Below are 23,360 nucleotides of genomic sequence, written 5' to 3' on the forward strand. Positions count from 1 at the left end.
CTCTATGGGGTACGGATGAAAAGGCACTCTTTGGATCATCCTCCATTGAAATGAATTGGTGGTCTTTGAGATTCGGACGCGGGCATTCAGGGATATTCACGACATGCCATCAGGAATTTCACAAACTGCACAAAACCCTTTTTATCCAGTCCAAGAAATTTAGGTTTCAACTTGGAGCTTTCATCAGATAGTCGGTTATTGTACAAATTCAACATCTAGGAACTCCCCAATTCTTCAATCAAACATTTTATACATGCTCTAACATCTTCATTGTATAACACTCTATGGGGTACGGATGAAAAGGCACTCTTTGGATCATCCTCCATTGAAATGAATTGGTGGTCTTTGAGATTCGAACGTGGGCATTCAGGGATATTCACGACAAGAGGGATTGTGGTACCAAAGACACCATTTTACAAATTTAAATGCCAAATATCAATAGAAAAGGGGTTTGTATTGATAAATACCTTTGATGTCAGATTAGGTTTAGTCACCAAATCTCTTCTGAAATCGGTGGTACTAAGTTTCAGTGATCACCTTCTCGTGGTGCACTCTAAACTTCTTCTCTTCAATTCGCAATGTGAGAAATGAAGTGAAATAGTCACCTTATATCCATTGTAGACCTAAATTTCCATTGTAATAAATGCATGTTTCCCTAACTATCCCAGATATCCTCTATCTAATAGGAATTCTTCTCTGAATCTTTAGATCGGCTCAAATATTTTGGAGATTCATCAAAAGTATCTGTAACCAACATATACACCTCTGCAACCTACTAGAAACAGGCATAGATCACCAATTAGGGGGTTTGAAAGATTTGTAATATTACTCCCCCAAGATTCGATGCCTAGGTTTAGTTATTGGATGAAGTTCCAGCACCGGAATCAGGTGCGGACCCACTTCCTCTTCTAAATCAGTCTTCTTAACCCATGTCTTCTTCATCTGATCTCAAATCTCTTCAACTTTAGCTTTACCCTTCTCATCTAACTTCACATTCTTGTTCTTGTCTTCGGGACCTCTTCTATTCATGTTTCTTCTTCTACAATACTTAGCAATGTGATTGGATTTGTTGCATGCATGGAAAACAACATTTCCTTGCATAGGCCTTAAAATCATCTGATTTCTTCTCATTATGAATAGGTTAGCAATATGTCCAAACATACCACATGCATAGCATCTGATATTTCTCTTATTCTGAAAGTTGTTCATTGCACTTCTACATTCATTTGGCTTAAGACTATATTTGTTGCATTTGAAACATTGACCGGTAAAAGTAGGGCCATTATTGATCATCCTATTTCTGCATTGACTAGCCATATGACCAAATTTATTGCAAAGCGGTTATTGAATTTGTGAGAATTAGGTTGCCTTACTGGAGGCCTTCTTGAGTTGTTCTTCTATTGGGCTGATTTGGAACTTTCACTTTTCTCAAATCCAAGACCTTGTGTGTTATTAGGATTCTTCTTACTTGTAAGCATCTCATCTAGCCTGGCTGAACTAATTCGAAACTTCTCCTTATACTCATTTGTAGCATCAAGATCAAATTTAAGAAGTAGGACTTGTTTTCCAAGATCTTCCTTATGTTCTCTAACATCTTGTAAATCATTCTTCAACTATCCAATTTCATCCTCAAGTATACAACATTCATCAAATTTGTCTTTCAAGGACTAAGCAAGCTTTTCTTCATTTTTCTTCCTTTCTTCAATTTCCTTTGTCAATCTCATCACAATATCTTCCATCTCATTCTTCTAGGCTATGTTAGGTATGGTGAGTCTCTTACATTCATCAGTCTTTTGTTTCAAGGCTTCTTCATCAATGCTTTGACTTTCTTTATCTTCTATCTTATCAACAAGTTCTTTCTCTTATCCCCTGATTTGTTCAACTGATCTTTCAACTATTCAATGTATTCCTCTACATCTTTAAGATTTGTTTTCACCTGCTGATTCTCATCTTGTGCATGATCAAGATCCCCAAGAGATACAACTAGTTGTTGTCTCATAGTAAGTCCATTGATTCGCCTTCCCGGATCAACCTCAAGTTGTTAGACTTGTTTCAAGGAACTAGGCTCTAATACTAATTGTTGGAATCAATGAACATTGAGAGGGGGGTGAATCAGTATTCTGCAGTTTTTAACCTTAACAACCAGATCTTTGATCCATTTAATGCCTATGAAAGAAAGTAAAGAGCAGAAACACAAAGCAAAGATCAGCAACACCATAACACCAAGATTTTTACATGAAAACCTGGTTAAGGGAAAAACCACGATGGGATTCAAATCCACAATATCATTATACTCTATTAGAAGTATAAAAATATTACATGAGGCTAATGCACATGCATTCAAGCACACTACCTAGAGCTTACTGCTCAAATTACAAATAAGGGTAACAACCCTGAAAGGCTCACTGCCTTACAATGTGATTGTAAGAGATTACAATAGAGTTTAAACTATGAAATAGCATCAGCAAATGCTTGGATATAGTTCAGGTTAGAGTCAAAACACATATCTTACTCAATTTTGTAACTCTACTCTGTTTTAATATTCAACATTGTACTAGAGCACCAATCTTCACCATGTGCACGTGAAACTACACATAATCGCTCATACACACTTCACACATATCCACTAACTATATCAAATGATCAAAACAAATGGCCTTATATATCTACATCACCAAATTAGGTCTCCATCAAGTCAGCTTCAAGAACAATATTCAAAAGATGAAACGTGCTAATAAGTCGGCTCAAATCTATCTCCAATGCATATGTGAACCAAAATAAAATGTCCATACACTTCCCACATGTCGTCTCATCATCCTTGAACACGTAATCAATCCACAAGATTCGCTAAGCAAATCACCACACGTTACAACTAATATACTGTCCTTACCAAAAACATGATTACCGAATCTTCTAACTGACACCAAACTTAATACCGGAGGCCACGATCTAGGAATTAGACATATTACATGACCACAAACCTTCTCTAAAATCCGCATAGAAAAATATACAACCAAAATAATCCATCAACTAAAACTGTACACTACCAAATTTCCTATTCTGCTTACCGAACCTTACCGGATTCAAACAGTCTCAACTCAATCTTCTAGAATGATGAGAACATGAAGTGTGGATACCAAATCTGATATAAGTTGCCATCAATGACAACATCTCATCATAAATGCAGTGTCTCTTTCCAAGAAGCACAAGGAAAAATCTCAATGCTATGAGCAACCAAAGGCTTCTAACAATCACCCACCTAGCGATGGAGGTCTAGGAGGAAAGGCCAAAACCCCCCAAATCTGCACACCAGCACACAACGTTGGTAGAAACCAATATATCCACAACATCTTGTCTACAAACCACCACAGGGGAGGACTTGACACAGGGAAGAGGATGAATCCCTCCAACTACCAAAGGGAGGGGGTCTGTAAGGGACCTTAGAACCCACAACAGGGACACCATCCACAGCAATGAAGGAAAGAGTACCATCACCAACCATAGTATCCACAGAATCACCCATATGTGGGGCATTCACAGGAAGAGAACCTAGCCCATCAACTATAACAACAATAGCCCCAAAGGTGACACCACCCACAATGACACCCATGGGAGGGAAAGGGGGGTTTGAACCAGCAGATGCAAAAGGAAGCAAGTCATTAGGGGCAAGCACCCTGTTGGAAGCGGCAATTAAATTTCTTCGGGCAAGAACCATCCTAACACCAATTTTCAATTTTTTTCCCATATTGATTACTCCCACAATATTTACATTTACAACCTCTATAAATGATTCTGTCTTCAAGATAATCTCTAAAGTGGTACAAAAACAAATACCCTTAATACATATAGAAATCCGATTTGAATATTTTTTCCAAAAAGGAACCCAAAAGGACCTAAGATTCTTGATGAAGATTCTACATAAAAGGACCAAAGATCTGTGTATAGAATTGAACCAACTTTCTGATGTCATAAGAATCATATAAGAATGGAGTCCAAATGTGAAAGTTAGGTCCTCCAAGCATTAATAGCTAGATCTAACTTTTGATCCTTATAGAATTCACCATAAGAAAAATTTATAGAAAATTCTAGTACCATTGGATTGGGCTCAGTACCATCTTTTCGATGGTATAATATGTTTGAGAATTAGACACTGTATGCAAAAGTTATGGCAAAAAGGAAAACAAGCTAAATTTAGTGAGCTAAAAACCTACAAACACAACCCTTATGATTTGATCTCTACAAAATTTGCTAATTAGATATGAAATTTAACAAATACCAAAATGGTTTTGGCTATGAACAAAACCTAGAAATATTTTTCTCAAAATAACTTGAGAAAAAGTTGTGGCCAAAACTTGGTTTTTTTTCTTTTTTGTGTTAGTTTTAGCTTTGTTTTTGTTTTTTTTATTTTCTTGTAAAATTTGATGAATTTTTAAAAAATTAAGAGCAAAACAAGAATTATTTTTCTCTAGCATGAGCTCGATTTTTTCTTCTCAAGGCTAGATATCTTGAAAAGGATAAGAATTTAGCAGATGTGGAGCTTAGATACTAGGTTAGTTTATTTTTTCAACCCCACAAGCCCATGAATCACCTACAAGAAAAACATTTATAACATCCGGAGAGAAGAAGTCATGATTAATGCTATGCAACCTTGAGAGAGATTGATCCAAATAGGAATCTTATAAGTAGATTAACCAAATTAGAGTTCCGCAAATTAGAAAGACACATAATGATCATTAATTTTTTCAATATGTGGAGAACAAAAATTGATTACACATCTATTTCAACCCCCTTTTCCATGTAACAAACCAAATCGTTTTTGTTTTTTTATTTTCTTGTAAAATTTGATGAATTTGCAAAACAAGAATTATTTTTCTCCAGCAAGAGCTCGATTTTTTCTTCTCAAGGCTAGATATCTTGAAAAGGATAAGAATTTAGCAAATGTGGAGCTCAGATACTAGGTTGGGTTACTTTTTCAACCCCACAAGCCCATGAATCACCTACAAGAAATACATTTATAACATCCGAAGAGAAGTAATGATTAATGTTATGCAACCTTGAGAGAGATTGATCCAAATAGGAATCTTATATGTAGATTAACCAAAATAGAGTTACGCAAATTAGAAAGACACATAATGATCATTAATTTTTTCAATATGTGGAGAACAAAAATTGATTACACATCTATTTCAACCCCCTTTTCCATGTAACAAATCAAATCGGCACATTCCTTGGTTGTTGTTCTTCTTTGTGTTTCTTCTCCTACTCAACACCTTCCTATAGTCACTTTTGATCTCTTTTCCCTCTATAGTTGGTTCCTGAATGAATCGCTTTTGTCTTACCTTCGATAGGAAACCCAAACTCACATTTTAGAGGACCCAAAAACTCATATAATTGGTCCCTCAATCTCCCGCCAGTCAATCTTTGATTGGTTTCTTTTTCTCCTATTTTCAACCACAATGCACCTTTTCTTCTGTAGACTATTTCCCCAACGTACATAACTACCCCCTAAAACTGAAAAATTGACTCCAAACAACCTAGCCAAGCCAAAATGAAACAAAAATGACAAAAACAAAATGGGTAACTAAGAAAACTGAAAAAGGTCTAATGTTGTTGCATCAAGCTACCCCATAGACAAATAAAAATCATGTGCTCTAACACATGAAGTTATCAATGAAATGATTACCACAATATTTTTTCAATCAAGAGATTCTCTCTCATTGACCCCCTAGGTATGCACAATCCATTGCTAAGATGCTCCCTTATCAATTATGTCCCAAGCAATTCTTCAACCTCTAACTCTAGAATCTCAACTTCTCTATTTGTTGCAACCTCTTCGACCATTATAATCTCATTCTTTACTTCTTCTTTTTCAAACACTATTGCAGATATCTCCTCATCATTATTTTGTGCCTTCCATGAGACATGTCCCTGTTGCAAATTTCTTATCTTCAACTTCTTGTTGAGTTCATGCAATCACAACATCATTAGGAAAATACTTCCTTTACAAAGCATCCATTCTACTTGTAATCATTTTCAATTTCTCACAAAGTTTTCTTTTCTCCACTTCGTCCCTATACATTTCCAAAATGGGATTACAATGGGCCTTCACATGACCCATCTCATCATTCCTTTCAAATTCATCTTCTTCTCTCACAATCACAAGCAATCTTTGATGCCTCCTTCTCAACCCTCTACAGTTATAGGCCTTCTCTAACCTTCTCTAACCTGCAACAAATTCTTCTAGGGTTCAAACCCTTTGTAGTTACAAACACTTCTTCTATAACAAATTCCTTCCAGGGTATATACTTGAGACACTTCCAAGATTCTCCACTCCTTATAGGTCATAGTGGATCCTTTCCACTCTCAGGATCTTGTGGCTCTAATATCAAATGATGATGGACGACTTCCAAACAAAAACAAATGCAGACTAATTATACTTTCAAAGGTGACAAGAACTCATAATGACACCATTAACCTTATACACGACAAGAACTAAAAGAAATTCAGAGAGTAATGTAGCGCGGAAGTTCTTACTCAAACTGGAAACAAATTCATAAACCAGATAATTACAATAAAAAAAAACCTCCATTAAATGACAAAATGATTACAAATCATCGACACAATCTTTATCCAAACAAACCAAATAAAAGTTCCAAAATTAGACAGACGCGGAATAATCATTAATTTTTGCAATATGTGAACAAAAACTTATTATACCATATCTATTTCAACACCCTTTTTCACATAACAAAGAAGGTCAACATATTTTCTGGTTGTTCTACTTCGTGTTTCTTCTATTACTCAACACCTTCCTTCAATCACTTCTGATCTCTTTTCCCTCTATGGTTGGTTCCTCAATGAATCAGTTATATCTCACCTTCAATACGAAACCTAGACTCACGCATTTCAGAGAACCGGAAAACTCACATAACCAATCCCTCGGTCTCTCCCCTCCCTCCCAATCGATCTCTGATTGTTTCTTTTTATCCTGTATCCAACCACAATGCACTGTTTCTTCTATAGACTATTTCCCCAATGCACATAACTGACCCTCAAAATTGAAAAGTTGACTCCAAATAACCCAGCCAAGTCAAAATGAAACAAAAATGACAAAAACAAAATTGGTAACCAAGAAAACCGAAAAAGGTCTGATGCTCCTACATCAAAGGATCCCCTTGACAGAAACCCCTAGAAACCCCAAATAGCTCAGATAGCTTGCTATTGATAATGACTAAGAAAGAGGAAAAAATTAACACAGCTCATAGTCCAATTCACCCATTCAGTGCTAAATTCAAAGGCTATAAGAATTTTATGCAAGAAATGTAACTTAACCCTATCATAGGCCTTAAGTATATGAACATGACCTTTTCCTTAGACACTGCCACAAAGTGAATAGCCTCAACAACAATCACCACCACATCTAGAATTTGTCTTCCAACAAATCTCCCCTACTCTTCTAAGATCAAAGAATTAAGCCGAGGCTTGAGCCGCTCTACAATTAATTTACTAAAAATGTGAAGCAATATGAAGACTCATATCTAAAATAATTCACCAAATAATCAAGTACATTATCATATCTCTTCCACATCCTGCCAAAAAATGGATTGTGGTTCCTCAAAATTTGTGGGCCTACTGAAATGAAGATTAAGGTTTAGATTTTTTTGAATAGATCCTCTGCAATTTGAGTTGAAATGTTTGGAAATTAATTATGCTAAAACTGGACCTGCAGAACCATAAACAGGCATTAGTATGACTTGGATGCAAAGAAATGTTCAAGCAACACTAAATCATAACCATATTTAGATAAAAATCGAGAATTAAAACATCATCAGGAACTTTACATTCCAATATTTTGAAGACTAAATCAAAATTAAATTTAATTTTTTTGTATTTAGCTCGAAGGATGGAGGATGGTTAACACTGATGAGATTCAAAAAGTCGGGGAGAGTTTTTGAACCCAGACTTTTTGAATAGAATGAGTAGGACAGACTTCTTAGATAAAAATCAAAGATAGAAGCAAATTTTGGTGCAGAAAGACAAACTTGAATTTTACAGAAAACCACAGAAATCATATAAACCTGACCAGGAAATTTTCTTAAGTTTGGATAATCGCCCTGTATGAGAATCCGGGACCACGTCCACCATTCTCTCAACATTGTCACAATAAATAAGATACACATAAACTTCCATCGTTCTGTTACATGAATTCAAGGAATCATATGGCTTAACATGTACCGCATGCAGGCCATGCTTTGATTCATATAACCACCTAGAGTGTAGTATAAGGATATGCCATGGTGATTACGTGCAAGTGCAGGATAACTCGAATAGAAATGGAAAATCGTATTGAGAAAATCTCTTAACAGCTCCATACTCTATCCAGATTCAAGCATTGCCTTGGATAAGAATCAGAGTCCAAGTTCATCATTCTCCCAACACTATCATTCATGGAAGCAAATTCTTGGTTAAATAGTAATCTATTGCAATAAATTGTTTCTCGGTATGCTCGGCAATTATGTTTTTTCAAAATCTCGTGGTTTTGTCAGAATAAATCACCATTTTCGATTAAAAAAATCAATTTCTCATATAGTTAGCATCACCAGTAATCTCCACAAGAACATAATCCATCCTTAAAATGATGAAAACGATTTATATCCCTTACGATGATCTCTCTTCTAACTATCTTGGAGATGAATTTGGTGGCAGTGTGGCAGTCTCCACAAACACGGAGATTTTTGGTTATCTGGATAGCTGTCCCAGGAGCTGTGTTCAAAATCCCAAAAGCAATTGCCAATCTTTCACTATGAGTAGAAAGGGCAAATTCTTTCTCTTCCTCTGCTACATCATGGAGTGCAATACTGGTATCAGGTACATACCCAGCCTTCTTCATTTCCTTGCTCAAGTTCCCCAACAACTTATAGATTTCCTCTGATTGCGCATGTGACCTGTCTCCTCCGATGAAAGCATGGACCTTTTTACTTAATTCAATCCAGCTACATCCAGGACTCTTTTTCAAACCCCTTTCTTTTAGCATTATTCTCATCTTTGTAACATCATCCCATCTTCCAGCTTCAGCATAAATGTTTGAAAGCAATACATAATTTCCTATATTATTAGGTTCTATTTCTAAAAGGCGTTCTGCAACATGTTCTCCTAACCTAATGTTGCCATGAATTCTACAGCCACCAAGAAAAGCTCCTAATACACTAGGTGAAGGTTCAAAAGGCATGCTCTCAATAAGATCCCGGGCTTCATTTAGATGCCCTGCACGACTAAGAAGGTCAACCATGCAAGCATAGTGCTCCAGTTTAGGTTCTAAGCAATACTCTTGACTCATACAATTAAAGTATTTCGAGCCCTTTTCCACCAGGCCCGCATGACTACATGCAGACAAAACACCAATAAATGTAACATCATCTGGTTTTACTCTAGCTTGTTGCATTTGGACAAATAGAACATCAGCTTCCTCTCCAAGTCCATGCATTCCATACCCTGCAATCATTGCATTCCATGCAATTGCATCTTTTCTTGGCATTTTGTCAAACAACCCACGAGCAACATTTATTCTTCCACACTTGGCATACATATTAATCAGAGCAGTAACCACAGAAGCATCAGCCTGTAGTCCGCTCCTAGTTGCATAATCATGGATTTCTTTTCCTTTCTGCAGAGCTGCTAAATGAGCACATGCAGGTAGTACGCTCACCAGGGTAACCCTGTTAGGTTTCATATCTGTCTCTTGCATTTGATCAAAGAGTATTAATGCCTCATGAAAGAGTCCATTTTGCACATATCCCGCAATCATTGTAGTCCATGAAATCACGTTCCTTTCAGGAATTTTGTCAAACAAGTGGCGTGCTACCTGTATTCTTCCAGATTTCAAATAACCAGAAATTAACACATTCCATGAGACAACATCTCTTGTAGGCATTTTGTCAAACACCTGGCGTGCATCATCTAAACTCCCACATTTTGCATACATATCTATCAGAGCTGCCGCAACATAAATATCAGATTCAAGTCCAATTCTCCTAATTTGATGGTGAATTTCCTTACCTTCTTCCAGAGCTAACAGGCTAGCACATGCTTTGAGTACGACAGGAAACGTATAATTGTCTGGAGTTACTCCTTCCTGTTGCATTTGATAATAGAGCTGAATGGCTTCATTATACGGTCCATCCCGGGCATACCCTCTAATCATAGCATTCCATGTGAGGTTATTTCGCTGAGGCATTTTGTCAAATACTTGGCGTGCATTAACCATACATCCATTTGCAGCGTACATACCAATAAGGTGAGTTCCCAAAAATGAGTATTTATAAAATCCATTTCTGATAAGCTGGGCATGTAGCTGCTTGCCCTGTGAAACTGCTTTGAAGATTTGACAGCCATTCAAAAGATATGAAAAGGTTTGAGGATTATGTGCAATACCTTGTTGGGCTTTATTATTACTATTATCGCGCAATAAGCTTTGCAATGCTTCTTTGAATTGGGTTTCCTTGCATACTATGCTGCGATGGAGTGATGTCCCAGTAGCAAAACAGCGGATGAATCTTCGATCAATATGAAGATAAATCATGTTAAAATTCCATCCACACGCAATAACTCTGGTCTGAATGCATTTATTGGACTCTATGCTTACGAATATCTTCTTTAGTTAGCATGTAGCTTAGCACTAATTTGATGCACACTATCATTTGTGCTCTAGACGGTTACTGAGCTTATTACTGGTGAGAACCCCAGTTTTGCTGAGCTATGGCTCAGAGGATCTAACTTACAACAGGACTACTGACACATTTCTCAATATACATGTTACACTTTTCTTTTTCATTTTTTGGTGTTAACCTCTTCAAATTGTAGGAAAATATTTTTTTGGTTGGAAAGGTTTTTATTATGTCGTTATGTCAAGAGGCATCTACAATGACATACAAATATCCCTAAACAAAAAATTGATTTTGAATAAATTTGAATAAAATAGAATCATTGCCACTTGTCTCTAAGTAAATGAAATTGTTACATCTTTAATGAGAGTGAAAAAGTGCAACATTATTCAACGCCATGTCCTTCTTGACAACTAATAAACGTACAAGACAATTATGTGATATCTCTCGGCATTATTTTACATATATTTTTTTTAGAATATAAGTATATTAGTTATATAATTTAAACATATTTTTTCTTCTATATTTAGAAGGTTTACAATAGAAAGCGGGTTTGTAGACATATGTAGTCCATCAAAATATGAGTAACTAAATATTAGTTTTGTGTGTATATTATAATATTAAAGAAAATAGGCAATAGTTTTCAAGAAAGTGTGAAAAGATAAGCACGTCTTAGAATCATTTGATCTATTCATCTTGTGGAACTCTATTGTGCTTCAAATTGTTCCTTTTGATTCTAAAGGGTCCACATTGAAAGCTTAATCTTGAGGAAATGTCAAGTTAAATGATTTAGTGAGCTTTGGACCGAACAATAGAAATAGGTACAATCTTCTCTACATTTCAATCTCTACAAGGATGGAGGGTAGTCTTTTAAGATCTTTCAAGATAATTTGTTAAAATGATAAAAGAAAATAGGAAACAAAGCTCAACCTAAATGATATAGATTTCTTGTTTGTTACTAACTTCCTTTTATGTTGGTTAATGTGATTTTGTTGCTGAAGATTTAAAAACTAATTTTAATTTATAATATGCAAGTGATTCAATAAAGTTTTTAAAAATGTGTCTCTTATCAAGTTCTCTTTACCCTTATGACCATTATGTAGGATAGGAAACTATAATTGCAATGGAGAAGATATTCATTAAAATGGTCTTTAGTTAGTATGTTAACCTTAAAAGGATATCCCTTGACAAGGTAAAATTTGAGGTCTCAAAGGTCCACTTGCAAGAACAAATGTAATAAAGAGGAAACATTAGCATAACAATTATCTATTACATTGTTTAATAATTAACCATCAGTAGTTATATAGTTATGATGTGGTATCTCAATTGTTTTTCATCTGTATACGTTGTTCAAGCTCATCAATAATACCAACAAGCATATTTCCCTCTTCAACTTCAACTATGATTAGTGGCCAAGATGAATTTAACCTCTTCAATAGATTTATAGATCAACAAAGTATTAGTCATGTTTTGTTGTGTTTCTCAACTTTCTTAGGGAATCCATAGTTCATATTAATTGTCATTCAATCTACTGTTGCACAAAAATTAATCAAATAACATGATGTAGCATTAGGCTCTACTACTAAAAAATATCACTTAACTCCACCACATGAACTTCCTAAAGAAAACTCGCTACACCATTGGCTCAACAAGAAACACATCATCATCCCTTGCCAAAAAAAAAAATGATGGATGTACCATGTGCTAATGTCACAGACTTTGTGGTAGATCTAAGGATATATACTTTACTAGTTATTCTTGGTCTAACAGTCTACATGTAATAACCCACCATAATTGTTACAACAAAAATTGAGTATTCTTTTTTTTTGTTTAACGCAATCATTATGCTTTATTCAATTGCATACTCTGGGCATCCATCCATTTAGGAATAGGCATTCATCCATCCAGGATGAGCATCTAACCATACGGGTTAGGCAATTGTCCATACGGGACATAAGATTCCATCTATCCAATACGGGATAGGCATCTATCCAAACGGGATAGGAGATGCTCTAGCCAGAGACTTAGACTCATCGGGACCATTCGGGTCCTGAGCCATTCACTAAGTACTACACTCTTCTAACAAAAGTGCACCGAGGTCGTCGTCCTTAGGAGTAATTAAAATAATACAAGCTTGAATTCCGCCTCAGAATTTGGCTTAAAGCCTCGGGAAGTCAAGCGAATCCATACGGGATTCCTTCCGAGTATGCATTGAATTTCTTTTTCAATTTAATTATCTTATCTTTCAATTAGGATTCTTACTCAACCAAGCCTAGACCCCACCCACGAACGCTTGAGTACGAGGGACAACTTCGTCTCAAGACTGCCTACATATCTGCTTCGGCACGAGATCAAGGCATAAAGTATGTAGTTCTATTTTCTATTCTATGGTTTGATGTAAACTGATTTTCAATCTAAAACTTACAGAGATATACTTATATGTTGTTTCCCCATAGAGATTTATTCACAGAAATAGAAAGAATAATCATACTTTTTTAAATATTACAGGGAGAATAATCGTAGTAAAATCTCAAACCAGACACAGAGGAAATAATCACAGCGAAATCTCTTTAAAGGATGAGATTCAGATAAACAATAACCAGAGAGATGATTCTAGAGAAAGGAAATAAAGATAGTTCTGATTTAGTTCTTCAGCAAGAATCAATCTAAAACTTAATAAGAGATTTTAAACAAATTCCTATCAAGAATTTGAAATATATGGATCTAAGTTAAAAAAAAATTGAAACTAATGGATCTAAATGAACAAATGAAACTAATTCTTATCGACAAAATTTGAAACAAATGATTTCTAATTTCTTAACAAATTAATCTACTTCTTATCAAAAATTTGAAACTAATGGATCTAATTAATCTAATCTGATTTGCAACAAAGATGAGATGCATGAAAAATTATATGGGAAGAACCTGGATGCTTGAAAATGGTGTAGAATCCCCTATGAATCTCCCTTGATCCTTCAACTTGATAGAAGTCCTCCAAAGCAAAAATCTTAGCTGAAAAATGAAATATAACTACAAAAGAAGAATTTACTTGAAGAAAATCTTTATGGAATTACCAACTCCTTTTTTGAAAACTTGTACATCTTTTATAAGAAAATTCTCCAAATTCCACTACCTATTTTTTTAATTGAAAAATAGAGATTCTCTCCCAATTTGGCCTTCATGCAAATTGATTAGACTTAGTGGGAGGAGTTACATGCAAGGTGGTGGAGAATCCTCCAGAAGCTTCTTATTCTTCCTACAACATGTGCCATTATTTGGGTGAGGAAATTTAAATAAACAATTAAGAAGAAAAAAAAAAAAAAGTATATTTTCCATGTGTGTGTGTGGTTTATTATTTTTATTCCTTTATAATATTCATTCAATAGTTTAGCCAAAAGAAATATAATAGAGTTTGTATTTTAATCCAAAGGTGATAAAGGAGGGTTGTGACATCCTCCCCCCCTTAATTTGTGCATCATCCCGATGCACTTATTAAATGCATTCAAAAGAGTTTATAGTTCTGTAGCGTCCTAAAATTGCGACACTTGCAATTTCGACCGCATTTGGGTCTTCACGATGGCGACGCAACACTGAACTTGAATGGAGACCCCGAAACTTGTTCATGACATCAAAAACTGCATTTTTCAGCACCCTGGCCTGATCCTCCTTGCACGCTGTTGTCCCTGGAGGTGGGACCATGGCGCCCAGCGCCCTGGTCCCTGGCCCTATTTTGGGCCCGGTCTCTTATGGGGCTTCGGGTCTTTTTGTTTGCAAATTGGAAAATAATGTTTCCTGGTTGGCCCAAGGTCGGAAAAATCAGTCTATCAACCCTAATTGGCAAGTATATAAACTACATTTCCTCTCCCATTTTGGTAAGATGAAAAAAAAGGCGGAAGCGATATTCAAACATTCAAGCATTCAAGCATTCAAGCATTCCTTCAAGCAATTGATCATTCTAAGTCTCCATTCAAGGCTAAGTGTTGCATTCAAGACAAGGATTCAACCATTGAAGAGGAGATCACATACCACATACAACATACAACATACAACAACAATTACACCTTCGCATGTAAGAATACAAACATTCTTACAACAAGGTTGCAGGTACGCGGTTGTAATTGAAGATCTGGAATCCTTGTGCAGAGACGAACAGATCCCCCTTCGTTTCGCAGATTTTTTGGAGGACCGTGTGCACGCCGAGCGCCATCGTCCCGTCAACTTTCGCTCAAATTTGCAGGACAGCGTCATCTTGACATTTTACTGCTAATTCCAGGTCTGCAGCTTCATCCTATATTCCTATCTCTGTTTATAAGTGAATCTTTCTCACTTTTCATGCATTCCTAGCTCAATCCTTCTATCTACATTCTTTACAAAAGAGGGTAGCCTTGCTGTCTTAACCCTTGAAACTCATTTAGAATCCAATCTTCCATTGTGTGGGATTGGATCTTGTGGGTTTCAACCCCTCTTTTGAATGTAAAGTCTCTCCTAAGTGAAAACCGTCAACCCTAGTGACCTCCTTTCTTTCTCCTCGAAGTGGGGGAGAACACTTAGGGTTCGATCGTGATTTTCCGCTTTACATTTTGGTGAACCTGACGTGAACATCCTTTCTGATTATTCATGGTTAGATCTGAAAAATTTGGACGCCTTGATTACATTTCCATGTTTGATCTTTTGCAAATTTTAGAGGTGAATGCATAAAAACCCTAAATTTTCTTTTTAGTAATTAAGCTTGTGAAATGTTTAATGGTTAATGCTTGTTTCAGATCTACCCTTCTATTACAAATTGTCAATTCATATTTGTGCTTTAATTTTGAAAATTAAGTGGTTAAGTGTTAAAACCCTAATTTTTAAAACCTTCTTGATTCAACTTTTGACCGACAATTTCACTGATCAAAACATCTCCAAATCGGCTGTAACTTTGGATTCCGCAACAAAATCATAATAACTTTCATCCCTGAAAATTTGGAAAAAAGTTGCGAGGACCGTGTGCACCCCGAGCGCCATCGTCCCCGACATTTTTTCCGAAATTTCGAGAGGTAGATCTTGCTGTATTTTTCTGCTAAAATCCAAAATTTTGGCTGATTTTATCAATTCTAACACTTTCAAAATTAAAGTCAAAGTTGGTCTAGTGATTGCTTGGATTAAGGCTTCTAATCATTCAAAAATTGTTGAAATTGAAATTTTGTGTCAAAATTGTGCTTCTTACTGTCCTAAATCTGAAAAGTGTGTTGGCATTCATTCAAAATTTCAGTGCTTTATTCAAATTTTTTGCAATTTGTGACTTTTGAAATTAAGTGTTTAATTACAACAACTTTGATTTCCGCTTTCAAAATTGAATTTTGCATGAAATTGAGTCAACTTTTAAAATTCAAAACTTGCATTGCTTTTGGTATCCCCTCTAAAATCATAAAATTCAAAATTTCAGTTTCCCTCTCTTTTTCAAAATTCAAATTTTGCATTTTTCAACAATCTTGGTAGGGTTCAATTTTGAGATTGCAACTTTAACTTGGCCTATCTACAGATCGTGAAATCACTCAATTTTTTCAGATTAGCTTTAAAATCATCATAACTTTCATCCCTGAAAATTTCGAAAAAAGTTGCGAGGACCGTGTGCACCCCGAGCGCCACGGTCCCTGACATTTTTTCCGAAATTTCGGGAGATTGTCGTGATTGCATTTAACAACTTAAATCTAGGAGATTGGCTGATTTTATTGAAATTTGCTACCTCTAAATTTGAAAATAAATTCAAAATCTTCTCTCTCTCTCTAGTGCATGAGTTTTACAACAATAAGCCCTACTTACACTATTCCCGTTAGACGAAGCCTTAGAATTAAGTCTTTCCGAGGTTTAATTACCGAGGAGATGGAACCTAATTTGAATGGCCTTTTTAACGAGGACATGGGTAATTCCTCTAATCCTCCTAATGATGAAGAAGCTCTCCATGAGGTTTCTATAGAACAACTTTTGAAATTGGATAACCAATTTGATGATTTTCAGCAATGGATGTCTCAAGAGTATCCCGATAGTCAAGCTCTTTCATTAATTGAGGGTCTAAAACGTATGGTTCAAAGTGATAAGAATGGAATTGATATTTTGCATGGTATTGCACACATTGTGGATTCGAATGTGATGCCTATGAAGAGTTGTGCTGAAACTTTAGGTTATACACAACCTCCTACTCAAGTCAATCATTCTATTCCTTTGACAACTTCTATTGCTAGCATACCTACCTTTACATCAAACATAATGACTACTTCTATACAAGACATTCCCCCTATGATCACTAGTCATGGGGGCAATCCTTCTTCTTCAATTAACCCTCTTCCTTCATTCAATCCAACTTCTTCATTCATTCCTTCAATGAGTGTCCCTATTACATCTCCACAAATGAACATGACGCAAGGGGGCAATTCATTTAACCATTCCATTCCTCCTTGTAGTGCTCCTCTTTTCCAATCATCTCCTATGACTAACTATCATAGTGTCCCGCCACCTTACTCTCAATCAATACCTTCTTTCAATAACATAATACCTCCATCGCAATCTAACACGTCTAATATGAACTCTTCGACTGAAGCGACCATTAACAATCTTGCACAAACTATCTCTTCTTTACAGCAACAAATTGCCTCTATGAATCAATCTAAGTTTAGTGTGCCCACATTTGATGTTGCGAGCCCACTTTCTCTTGACATTGTTCGAGCTATCCCTCCTAAACATGTTGAAATCCTGCATTTGGAGCTTTATAATGGTAAAGGTGATCCTCTAACACATGTTAAGACTTTTCAAACAATATGTACCGATTTTGCTTATGACCAAAGGTTGCTTGCAAAACTGTTTACTAGGACATTAAGAGATAAAGCCCTACAATGGTATTGCTCGTTGCCTTCTTATTCTATTACTTCTTTCGAACAACTTGCAAATGCTTTTATTCAACAATTTCAAAATAATATAAGTCCTAAGGTTACTTTGATTGATTTAATGCATTGTAAACAAGGTGTTAAAGAAAAAGTGACTGATTTCATTGGTAGATATAAGCATTTGTATGCTCAAATCTCTTTTCCAGTGCCTGACAATGATATTCAAAGAATCTTTATTTCTAATTTACAAAAAGATATTCGAGACAAACTTTTGTTTTCTGAGTTTACTTCTTTCCAACAGTTGTGTGCAACTCTTCACAATTATCAACTGACTGTGAGTCAAATGGAACAAGCAAATCCTATGGCTCCGAGTGATAAGGCTCCGAGTGATAAGGGTGATAGTAGTCAACAACCATTTGGAAAGTTTAAACCGAACAGAGAGTCCATTAAGTTCAATGAAAACATCATCAACAACAATGTGAATGCAGCATCAGGTGTGCCTCCTATTTCTAAGTTTTTCAAGAAAGAAAGAAAGTTTACTCCTTTGAATGAATCATTGCATAGTATTATGAATAAGTTATTGGAACAAAATGTGCTTACTCTCCCTCCTATAAAGCAAATCGATCCTACAAAGATTAATTCACCCTATTTTGATAACAAATCTTTTTGTCAATTTCATCGTCAATCTGGGCATGATACTGAAAAATGTTTTGCTTTAAAGGGTAAAATTCAAGATTTGATTGATAATAATACTATCTCTGTTTCAGGAGTGAATGATAAAGGCAACACATCTGTAGCTCCTCCTAACCAAAATCTTAAGATTTTTACTGATCCATTACCTTCTCATACCTCTAATGTGATTGAGACTAATGATTCCTCTTTCTCATCTGATGGTCTTGTGTCTATGGCTCCGAATGTGATTAACTTTGTAGAGCAGCAAGAAAACCCTAAAGAACCTTCCATCACATTTGATTCTAGTGAAACTATCAAGGCACCTGATGGTCCTTTATACATAGTTGCAAAAGTCAAGAATACACCTTGCCGTGGAGTGCTTATTGATTCTTCTTGCATGGTTAATGTTATTACTGAAGAATTTCTCTTTACTTTACAATTGAATCAAGTGATCTATGACAAAACAGATGTGATTGTGAAATTATTTGATGCATTTTCTTCTCCTGCAATTGGTTCTATTACATTACCTATTGAGGTCCATAACAAATCCCTTGATGTGAGCTTTGCTATTATTCCATCTTTCGAACAATTTCGTGTGAAGCTAGGCTATCCTTGGCTATCTTCCATGAAAGCTATTGCTTCTCCTATTCACAAGTGTTTGAAATTTCCCCATAATGGTGAAGTTGTTACTGTCAATCATAGTCTCTTTAAACCAGCTGAAAGAACTTCTAGCATTCCTATTGATTATTTTTGGCCTAAACAATTCCAATCTCTTCCTCCACGAAGTGATCATCTTTTCAAATCTTATCAAAAGTGGAAAACAGATATGATCCTATCTCTAAGTGAACCTAGAACACCCAAACTTGATATTCCTATCGTTCTTGAGAATGAAGTTCTTCCTTTAAAAGATAAAACTAATGTCTTTCCTCAAGAAGATTCCCAACCCATTCCTATGGATGTGACTATGTCTATGCCTAATAAACTTTCTAAAAGCAGACCTATACCTCCTCGTCATGATGGACTTGGTCTCCTTCCTAAACCAAATATTCCTCCTTCATATGGAGCAGTTCCTCCTCCTTCCTTTTATAAAGAGAAGAGACCTTCCTCTTCTCCTATTATCCAACCTAAGAGACCACAACCTAAACACCCAAGTGATAAGGATGAGAACATTCCTCCTCCTCAATCTCCTCAACTTCCTACTAAGACTAGACGAAATCATTCTGCACATGAACGTCGACGAAAGCGTCGTCTTAGAGCTCAGACAGTCGCTTCTCAAACTTTGCAATCCCCAAAAACACCTTCAACAAACATTATTCCATTTTCTCCTCAGCTGGAAATTGAGCCAAAATCTCCTAAACATAAGATGCATGATGGTTTTGATCCTGTGCGAGTTAAAGATCCTATTTTTATAAATCTTGATGATGATATAGATGAAAATGTTATTCATGATGAAAATGTTACTTCTCTTCATTCTGATAGTGAATATGAATATGTTGATGTTGATAACCATTTATCTAACGAATTTTCTAAAGCACTTATCCTAGCTCCTAGACAAGAACAACGTGGCTTGGAACATGAACATAGCCCTTGTTTGGATCTTGTGATAGCTCCATCTGTTGTGTTGGATGTTCCTCCTCTAGCGTGTTTCCTGCCTTCCCGAAATATTGATCAGCAAGATCGGGGGGTAGATGACGTGCTAGACTAGTTTCATTAGCATAGCAGACTCTCTCCTCCTCTCTTTTGTTACTTCTTCTATGTGTTACTCTCATTCTTCTATTTGTTGTCCTTAGTGTTGTCTACTTGAGGATGATGCAAAGCATTGAGATCTCTTTTGGTCTCTCTCATGTTGACTCAAAAGACACATGTGTTCCCTTCTTCTAGGTGACCTTCCTTGATTGGGGAATGAAGAACAATTATGCATACATACATATGATATACATAAATTATCATACAGCATACTGACCCCGAGGAAAGCGAAGTCACCTTTGTGCTTTGTGTTTTGTGTCTATTATCCTTGGGTTTATCTCACACTTGGGGGCTAAATCTTTGTGATAACGTGCTCCTTTTCCTTCTCATTTCCTATGTGTATCACTACCTTAAAGCAATCACCCCCGTTGAGGCGTGTGCGATCGCTTTAACGTAGGGGGGCATACACCCCGTCTATCCCTTCAGGATACTTGAAAATTTCTTGGCGAACTTAGCTTTGCCTTGAAAATTTTTGGTATTTCTCTTGCATGACTCATAGTGAGGGAACCTTACTACTGACAGTCATGGTTCTCCCTCGTGATCTTCCCTTTTACTTTGTCAATCGAAGTCATAAGATCCTTAGTCCACTGGGGGCTTGGTGTGTCTTGCCTCCTTGACGTGGTGAAAGTCTTTCAATGTTGTTTCCTTGTACTTTACCGGAAGTATGAGTGTACGCTTATACTCCCGCTAAAGTGGGGGCTAAATGTAGTGTCCTAAAATTGTGACACTTGCAATTTCGACCGCATTTGGGTCTTCACGATGGCAACGCAACACTGAACCTGAATGGAGACCCCGAAACTTGTTCATGACATCAAAAACTGCATTTTTTAGCACCTTGGCCTGATCCTCCTTGCACCCTGTTGTCCCTGGAGGTGGGACCATGGCGCCCAGTGCCCTGGTCCTTCAGGACTAGGGCGCCCAGCGCCCTGGTCCTTGGCCCTATTTTGGGCCCGGTCTCTTATGGGGCTTCGGGTCTTTTTGTTTGCAAATTGGAAAATAATGTTTCCTGGTCGACCCAAGGTCGGAAAAATCAGTCTATCAACCCTAATTGGCAAGTATATAAACTACATTTCCTCTCCCATTTTGGTAAGATGAAAAAAAAGGCAGAAGCGATATTCAAACATTCAAGCATTCAAGCATTCAAGCATTCCTTCAAGCAATTGATCATTCTAAGTCTCCATTCAAGGCTAAGTGTTGCATTCAAGACAAGGATTCAACCATTGAAGAGGAGATCACATACCACATACAACATACAACATACAACATACAACAACAATTACACCTTCGCATGTAAGAATACAAACATTCTTACAACAAGGTTGCAGGTACGCGGCTGTAATTGAAGATCTGGAATCCTTGTGCAGGGACGAACAGATCCCCCTTCGTTTCACGGATTTTTCGGAGGACCGTGTGCACGCCGGGCGCCATCGTCCCATCAACTTTCGCTCAAATTTGCAGGATAGCGTCGTCTCGACATTTTACTACTAATTCCAGGTCCGCAGCTTCATCCTATATTCCTATCTCTGTTTATAAGTGAATCTTTCTCACTTTTCATGCATTCCTAGCTCAATCCTTCTATCTACGTTCTTTACAAAAGAGGGTAGCCTTGCTGTCTTAACCCTTGAAACTCATTTAGAATCCAATCTTGCATTGTGTGGGATTGGATCTTGTGGGTTTCAACCCCTCTTTTGAATGTAAAGTCTCTCCTAAGTGAAAACCGTCAACCCTAGGGACCTCCTTTCTTTCTCCTCGGAGTGGGGGAGAACACTTAGGGTTCGATCGCGATTTTCCGCTTTACAAGTTCATGTTTAAAACAAAAAAGGAAACAACTGCTGCATCTCCTTAGTGTCTTCCCACGTGGCATTCTTTTCATCATACTGGTCCCATTGCACTTTGCACTGATCAACCTCTCTGTTGCGCAACTGGCACTGGCGCCTCTCCAAGATTCTGAATGGCTTTATCATTATTCCTCCCATTTCTTGGACCTGTAAAGCATCCCAATTCAAAATGTGTTTCTCATCAGGTACATACTTTTTAAGAAGAGATACATGGAAGACATCATAGATTTGGCTCAATTGGGGAGGTAAGGCCAACCGGTATGCAACTGGATTAATCCTTCCCAATATTTCAAAAGGTCCAACATAACGAGGTGCAAGCTTAGTCTTTTTCCCAAATCTTATGGAACTCTTGTGTGGCCTAACCCTTAGGAAGACTTTCTCTCCTACCTCAAACTCCCTTGGTGTCCTGCTTTTGTCTGCATAACTTTTCTGCCTATCTGAGGCTTCCTTCAATCTTTGCCTAATTTCCTTAGTTTTCCTTTCCATTTCTTTCAACATATTTGGCCCAATAATCACTCTATCTTCAAGACTATCCCAACTCAAAGGTGTTCGACATGGTCTACCATACAAAGCTTCAAAAGGTGCCATTCCCAAAGATGTTTGATATGTATTATTGTAAGCAAACTCTACCAAAGGTAGGTACTCTTCCCATTTCCTCTGTTGGTCCATGCAGTACATGCGAAGCAGGTCTTTCATAATCTGACTTGTCCTTTTTGTCTGACCGTTAGTTTTAGGATGGTATGCGGTGCTAAAATTTAGTTGAGTTCCTAGAGCTGATTGAAGAGTGGTCCAAAACCTTGAAATGAATCTAGCATCTCTATCTGATATGATTTTCTCTGGTATTCCATGCAACCTAAATATTTCCTTAACAAAGCGCCTAGCCAAGGTAGGTGCATCATCCGTTAGATTCCCTGGTATAAAGTGTGCCACCTTAGTGAGTTTGTCAATTACCACCATTATTGCATCATGCCTAGAAGGTGACATGGGTAGCCCTTGCACAAAATCCATGCTAATAACTTGCCACTTGTGTTGAGGTACATCGTGCAATTGCAACAATCCGGCTGGGTGTCTATGTTCTGCCTTTACTCTTTGGCACTCCAAACATTTAGCTACATACTTGACAATATCATTCTTCAACCCTTGCCAAAAGTATAACTTCTTTAGATCTGCATAAAGTTTGTTAACTCCTGGGTGCCCTGAATAAGGGGCATTGTGAGCCTTCGACAAGACTACTTCCCTAAGTTCCCTGAATTAGGAATATAGATTCTATTATTGTATCTGAGCAACCCATCTTCATCTAATGTATACCCTTCGACTTTACGATCGGTTGGGTTGTGTTCTAAAGTCAATTTGACTTGCTCATACCATGGGTCATGTCCTTTCTCATCCATTACTTGCCTTTTGAAAGAGGTTTTGAATGTTGCTATAGTCATCAAGTGTCTCCTCCTACTTAAGGCATCTGCCACCTTATTTTCTTTCCCCTTAATATATTCAATTTCAAAATCATATTCACTTAGAAACTCTAACCACCTTCTTTGTCTGGCATTTAAGTGAGGTTGGGTAAAGATGTATTTTAGTCCTTG

General features: G+C 36.8%; 1 protein-coding gene across 1 annotated transcript in view; it reads right to left on the bottom strand.

Moving 5' to 3' along the window:
- Nucleotides 1–7,864: 7,864 nt before the first annotated feature.
- Nucleotides 7,865–23,360, bottom strand: part of LOC131069670 (uncharacterized) — a 124,661-nt gene continuing 109,165 nt past the window's right edge. Inside the window, exon 6 of the mRNA XM_058005176.2 lies at nucleotides 7,865–10,245. Within this exon, the coding sequence (XP_057861159.2) occupies nucleotides 8,597–10,245 (1,649 nt within the window). The 3' untranslated portion in view covers nucleotides 7,865–8,596. The remainder of the gene's footprint in view (nucleotides 10,246–23,360) is intronic.

This window comes from Cryptomeria japonica, chromosome 11, assembly GCF_030272615.1.
Source record: "Cryptomeria japonica chromosome 11, Sugi_1.0, whole genome shotgun sequence".
In the NCBI taxonomy this organism is placed as follows: Eukaryota; Viridiplantae; Streptophyta; class Pinopsida; order Cupressales; family Cupressaceae; genus Cryptomeria; species Cryptomeria japonica.